Raw genomic sequence first — 7,100 nt, 5'->3', positions numbered from 1 at the left:
TTTGTAATGGAAGTGCCTGAAGATGCTTAATTAGGGCAGCGTCACTATTCTAAATTACCTTTTTTATGTTTAAACATGGGTGTAATTTGCAAGTGTGGAAAAGTGTATACATTGGAGTTTGATGAGGAATCCTTGCTGAGATAATGTTGCCCCTTTACTTTGTAGAGAGAGAATCTAAACTGCGTTATCCAATATGATGGATGAGCTACAGCTTAATGGTAACAGATGCTATTTGCCTATTGCCTTCATGGTCTCTGCAGATCCAGTACAATTGTTTTGGAATATCTGGAGTTGGTATAGGATCACATGCAAGCTAAATCTATTTTTTTTCCCCCTACTGTAACCAAGAGAAATCATGGAACAACATGTGAAATGTTTTTTCTTATTTTTCTTAGGTTCAAAACAGGTCAGATCAATGGTGATTTATTGATATACCATGTTCTTCTAACTTTGAAGCCATACTATGCTAAGCCATATGAGATTGTAGTGGACCTCACTCACGCCGGGCCCAGCAATCGCTTTAAAACAGACTTCCTTTCCAAGTGGTTTGTAGTTTTTCCAGGCTTCGCTTATGAAAATGTCTCAGCAGTTTATATTTACAATTGCAACTCTTGGGTAAGGGAATACACCAAATACCACGAGAGGCTTCTGACAGGCCTGAAAGGTAGCAAAAGGCTTATTTTCATAGACTCTCCTGGGAAATTGGCAGAACACATTGAACATGATCAGCAGAAACTTCCAGCTGCTACCTTGGCTTTGGAAGAAGACTTGAAAGTATTCCACAATGCTCTCAAACTGGCCCACAAAGACACCAAAGTTTCTATTAAAGTAAGTCTCATTTAACACCCTTCCTACCGAATTGCTATGTATAATTTGGCATTATAGACCTGCATGCTATTTTACTGTCATGAAGTCTTAGGGAGAAATCATGACCAATATAGTTCATGCATAACACTGGTGATAACAGATCTTGTTCATTCTTCATATTCTTAGCTACAGCTACTAAGTTATACTTTTTCTTTCCTTTCTAAGGTTGGGTCTACCGCTGTGCAGGTAACATCAGCAGATCGAACAAGAGTCCTCGGACAGACAGTATTTCTAAATGACATTTACTATGCCTCTGAGATTGAGGAGATATGTCTAGTTGACGAGAATCAGTTCACCTTAACCATTGCCAACCAAGGCACACCACTCACCTTCATGCATCAGGAGTGCGAAGCCATCGTGCAGTCCATCATTCACATACGGACGCGATGGGAGCTGTCACAACCAGACTCCATCCCGCAACATACTAAAATCCGTCCAAAGGATGTCCCTGGAACACTACTGAATATAGCATTGCTTAACCTGGGAAGCTCAGACCCTAGTTTACGGTAGAGATCTCTTAACCCTTACCTTGACCAAAATGTGTGCTAATTTATTTCTAAGGTTGCCCCATTAGTAAGCGTTTTACAGCAAACATAATTATTCTTTCACCAAAGTTTCACTAACTTGAAATGTATCTAGGAATAACATTGATATTTCCCAAAGAAAGATCAACTACTCCATGGTGGGAAAATGAAGCATAAATTATACTAGGTTAACTGTAAAAGTTTTGGAAATCTTAATTCTTATTCTGAAAAATCTCTTTATCGTTGTAAAAAAAAGTCAATTTTTAAGGATGAGATTGCGTAACAAAATATCATATTGTTTGCATGCCAGTTCACTTTACTCATCTCATCCTAAAACTCTTCACATCTTTCTCCTGGCTTTGTTTTTAAAAACATAAACTAGAATTCAGTCTTGGGGCATTAGTGGCTGTTTTGCAGCTAGAAAGCAGAATAAACAATAGGAAGATACATATTAGAGCTGGCTGGAAACTTTCCAACTGAGCATTCTTCCAGTGGAAGAGGCAGGTTCATCTAAATCAAAATGTTATATGGAAACATCCCTGTCTGAGAGAAACCAGGTAGGTTTGCTATGGAACCTTGCTTGCTGGGCAGGTTTCTGTCACAAGCCTACCTGGTTTCTTGCGGTTAGTCACCTGGCAGGCTGACAAGGCGCTGAGAGTCTGGGAGCTTCCTGGGCTCTCAGCAGCCCACAAGGCCTGGCTTCCAAGCTCCCCAGCATCTCTGCAATCTGCTGACAGGGAGCCTAGAAGCCCTAGATCTCTGGCAGCCCTCCAGAAAAGCTGCCTCAAAGCCGAGGCCTCCAGGGTCCCTGGCTCCAACCTGTCAGGTGGACTACCTCAGAAGTGGGGCTTTCACGCTCCCAGCTGCTTGGAATCCCCAGCTTCCAGGCTCCCCAGAGTGCAGGATTTTCGGGGGGACCTCAAACATTTCAAAAAGGTCTGTGAATTTGGAATTCCTGTTCTGTGAGAAATTAAAAAATTTCAGTTTTTCAGTTTTGGAAAGAATATTTTTTTGAAATTTCAGAATTTATAATGGGAATTCCAGTTCCTAGGCAGCTTTGTATATGTGTATGTACCTATATAGACACAGTATAATATACAGACATGTGCCATTTAATTTTTATAGGCTATGTTGTTCTCTGTGGGAATAAGGTGACAATATTTCCTGCATTCATTTTAATGCATAGGAGAATTCTAGAGTTGCCTTATTGCCATTACTGTGTAAAATGTACCTGTGTAAGACATCAGCACTTCAATGTTACATGTGCAATATTTAAGGAGAGATTTTCTGAGGATGAACTGGTTTTAGTCACAATCTCAAAAATACCTAAATTCAAATGTACACGTTGATTTTATATGGGTCTGAAAAACCAAGGGTCAGGTTTTTGCTTGGTAGCCCTTTGGTAGCCCTCTTCTCTTCCTTCCTCCCTCCCCGCTACGTATCATTCTAATCTGTTTCATCCAAGAGTAACTAGACATGGAGCCCTTCAGTGATGCTCTTTCAGTTTGTCAGAGAGGGTTATTGGGAGAAGGAGCTTAGGCCCTAGCCCTGAGCCCCCTCCCACACCCCAAACTCCTCATCCCCAGCTCAACCCCAGCCCGAGAGCCCTCATCCCCCTGCAATCCTCTGCCCCAGCCCTGAGCCCCCTCCTGTACCATGAACCCCTGCACCCAACACCCCTCAGCCCCCCAATCCTCTGCTCCAGCCCTGAGCCCCCTCCTGCACCATGAACCCCTGCACCCAAAACCCCTCATCCACAGCCAGAGCCCTCAGCCCCCCACACCCCAACCCTCTGCCCTACCCCTGAGCCCCTCCCAAACCCCTCATCCCCAGCCCCACCCCAGAGCCCTCACCCCCCCACCCTACATGGTGCAATATAGGGAAACTGTTAAACACTTACTGTATCCCGTCCATTTGTACATTATTTAAAAAAATATGTATCAGCTTACCAGGCAGGTGTGTGGGCGGGGGATGGGGGGAGTGGGAGGAGGACTTGGACCTGTTCTGGGCACCATCAGAATTATACAAACCTGCTGCCCCTGTTGGTATGGCAACACTAGACTGAATTTTAAGAGACATTAATACCACTCTCTTGTACTGTTTTTAATGGAATTATTTATTGTATACACATTTTTTAGATGCATAGGAAAAAAATTTAAATTGCGTCACTTATGTTTTGTTGCAGGTCTGCTGCCTATAATCTTCTGTGTGCCTTAACCTGTACCTTTAATTTAAAGATTGAGGGCCAGTTACTGGAGACTTCAGGTCTGTGTATCCCTGCCAACAACACCCTTTTTATTGTGTCAATTAGTAAGACTCTGGCAGCTAATGAGCCACACCTTACCTTAGAGTTTTTGGAAGAGTGTATTTCTGGATTTAGCAAATCTAGTAAGTAGCATTCATTTTCTCTAACACTAACACTGAGTTTGAAATGGTTCAAGCTTTTCAGTCCTGTTATAGAGTTAATAAATGTTCTCATGTTATTGAGTCAGTCCATTAGCACAGTAGGCTTCAATTAGAAATGCAGCCTAAAGCATCTGCAGGTGCTTTTCAAGTTTAGCCATTATATCTGTGACCTAATCAGCAAGTGGTGAAATGCTCTGGAACGAAGCGGTGTCAAGATACAGACTGGAATCTGCTCGCATGGAGAACATAGTAAAGACAAGATTACCTCATTCACAGAACTGTTTGAACAGTGCCCTCTTTTTTATAGAATCAATGTCTAAAACATTCTTTAGACTTTTTGATATTAACATAAGACAAATTGTACAAGTGGTTTCAGTGGTCTACAATGATAATGCTTCTTAGGTAACATCTTACTGTATATTAGCTCTTCCACATCACTTCTGAAAGTTGTGTACAATGATTACTTTGGTGAGGGTTACTTTAGTGTCACAAATTCACCAGAAATAAACACAAATCACAATCGGAGTTCCATGTTGGTGATAAACTCTGAAGTCTAGAAAATATATGCCCAAAAGATATGTAGGATCTTTCCTCTACACACATTGTTAATAATCTAAAAGAGACACACAGAATTTGAATTCTAATCCAGGGTCTGATTCTCTCTCTAACCTTGGCTGTGTCTGGGAACATAGCTGCCTTTCTTTCCTCATGTGTAAAATAGGGATTATACCTACTTCATGAGGGTGTTGAAGATTAACATTTTGAAAGCACATTGCAGATGAAAAGTACTATGTAAATTCTAAATATTAATGTGTTTACGAGCTTTGAGCCCCTTTCTCTTACATCTCTTCAGCATGAATTAAGATGTCACTCTTCTTTCCAGCTTCCTAAAGATGTAGGTTGTGGAAGTCGCTAGAACAGTATGTTTCTTTTTAAAGCTTTACCTTTTACACAATAATCCTACTTCTGATCTTTCACAATTTTTTTGGTCTAGGTACCTAGACTTTATTTTTGGACAATAAAATTGTAAAGAAAAGTGCTTGCAAATAATTCCGCACATGTAAAGAGAAGAGACCATCAATGGCCTTCTGTTACAATAACATTAATTTTTGATTTCAGGTATTGAACTGAAACACCTTTGCCTGGAATATATGACTCCCTGGTTGTCGAATCTGGTCCGATTCTGTAAGCACAATGATGATGCTAAACGCCAGCGAGTCACAGCTATTCTTGATAAGCTTATAACAATGACAATAAATGAGAAACAGATGTATCCTTCCATTCAAGCAAAGATATGGGGAAGTCTTGGACAGGTACTGACTGCGTAAATTCATTATCGCCTTTAACAGCAAAATGTAAATGAGATATAGGTTATAATCTGCGCGCGCGCACATACACACACGCACACTCCCTTCTTTTTTGTCCTATGATTGCATGGGTATCAATGGACCACTTGCCTTGAATGGTCCTTTGAATATGTGTTAACTGCTTTGCTTAACAATCTCTTCCGCTTTGTATTTAGCTGTGACACACTGGTCTGGTCTACACTATAGAGTTAGGTCAATGTAAGCTGCCTGCATTACAGTGTTGCTCCCCCCAGGGTAAGTCACCCACTACACCGACCTAATAACTCCATTTCCACGAGAGGTGTAGCACTTAGGTTGATGTAGTTAGGTCAATGCAGTGTTAGGGTAGATACTGCGTCAACTGTTCCAGCTGTCAGCCCCGGTGGCTGACAGCCAGAGCTCCACCGCCTGGACCTCCCGCTGTCAGTGCATCACAATGCCACATACTGATAATTAAATTGGTGCAAGCGCTCCTAATGAGGACGCGCACCACCGACAGAAGGTGCTAGTGTGGACGTGCCAAACTGCAGTGGCTGTAGGTCAGCGTAACTTAACTTTGTAGTGTAGACTTGCCTGAAGTGTCTACACTTAAATTTTGCTCCCCGCAATTTAACTGCCCCATTATGCCGACTTAATAACTCCACCTCCGCGCACAGCATAAAATCAAGATCAATGTAGATGGGCTGACGCAATGTCAGTGTAGACGCTGCATTGCTTATGTCGACTGTTACTGGCTTTCAAGAGCCATCCCATAATGGCCCACACTAACAATGCAATTGATACAAGCTATCCTGATGAGGATGTGCACTGCCGACACAAGGAGCAAAGTGTAGACACGCACAAGTGATGTAATTACTGCAGTAGCTGTATGCCAGTGTAAGTTAGGTCAAGTTAATTTTGTAGTTAGATGTGGCCTCTGAGTACCTTTTCCAGACCAGCAGAAGAGCTTTGTGTAGCTTGAAAGTTTTTCACCAACAGAAGTTCGTCCAATAAAGATATTACCTCACCCACCTTATTTTTTTAATATCGTGGGACCAACATGGCTACAATAACACTGCAAACAGGCATTCTACAGTCATTTAATATTAGTGCCAAAACAGTTTTCTTCTTTTAACAGCACTTCAGTATATTAACCGTGTATGTTGATCGCAGCACACACAACTTCTCATAAAGTTTCCTATTAACATTAAATATTGAGCTCTGGCTTTTAATAACACATTCCTGGCTTCTACAGAGACCTGAAAATTCAGGAAGTATCTTTGTATGCAGTGTTGTAGCCCAGACCTGAAGAAGAGCTCTGGATAAGCTTGAAAGCTTGTCTCTCTCTCTCTCACGAACAGAAGTTGGTCCAATAAAAGATATTCTCATCCACCTTGTCTAGGAAATGTCTTTGGCATTCCTGTTATAACCATAATAGTTGCATGGATACTTCAAGAGCGGGCATAAAAGCTCCTTGTTTAAACCAACAAAATTGAACACGTTCCATAATATGTTAATATGGGCAAATAGTATGACAGCTCCTCTCCCCAATGGCCTCTAACCTAATTATGAATTAAGCTCAAAAGTCTGTTCCCAGAAGAGAGAAGTTGGAGGAGAGGAAAAATGGCTTTCAGAGGTATGCCATTAATATGGAAAGTTTCAATTAAAAAAACAGCTTCACTCGCTGTGAGGATGTATGCTTGTTTGCTTGACTGACTATTGACCACCTGCTGGCTGACATGACCTCCTTTTAGTTACACTCCTTCCCTTTTTCCCCTTCTCATGCTCTTTTTTAGTCTTGTCACCACATGATGTTGCAACACAGTTGCAACCAAATTACTTTGAGACACATTGTAACTGCCACCAAAACTGGTGAGCTGCCTCTCCTGTTTGATCGACTTCAGTCACTAAAAAACAGAATAGTTTGCAACCCTGGACCATATCAGTAAGAGTGTCATTTATATTATGCCATTGCCAA

The 7,100-nt window shown here is 41.5% G+C and overlaps 1 protein-coding gene across 5 annotated transcripts in view; it reads left to right on the top strand.

Moving 5' to 3' along the window:
• The window catches only part of NF1 (neurofibromin 1), a 168,051-nt gene that overhangs the window by 125,312 nt on the left and 35,639 nt on the right, over nucleotides 1-7,100 (top strand). For all 5 annotated transcript variants that reach the window (XM_037880588.2, XM_037880586.2, XM_037880587.2 and 2 more), the window contains 4 exons: nucleotides 396-828; nucleotides 1,033-1,373; nucleotides 3,577-3,779; nucleotides 4,917-5,110. In XM_037880588.2, coding sequence (XP_037736516.1) covers nucleotides 396-828; nucleotides 1,033-1,373; nucleotides 3,577-3,779; nucleotides 4,917-5,110 — 1,171 coding nt within the window. The remainder of the gene's footprint in view (nucleotides 1-395; nucleotides 829-1,032; nucleotides 1,374-3,576; nucleotides 3,780-4,916; nucleotides 5,111-7,100) is intronic.

This window comes from Chelonia mydas, chromosome 17 (assembly GCF_015237465.2).
Source record: "Chelonia mydas isolate rCheMyd1 chromosome 17, rCheMyd1.pri.v2, whole genome shotgun sequence".
NCBI lineage: Eukaryota > Metazoa > Chordata > Testudines > Cheloniidae > Chelonia > Chelonia mydas.
This window is presented reverse-complemented; position numbering and strand designations above follow the sequence as displayed.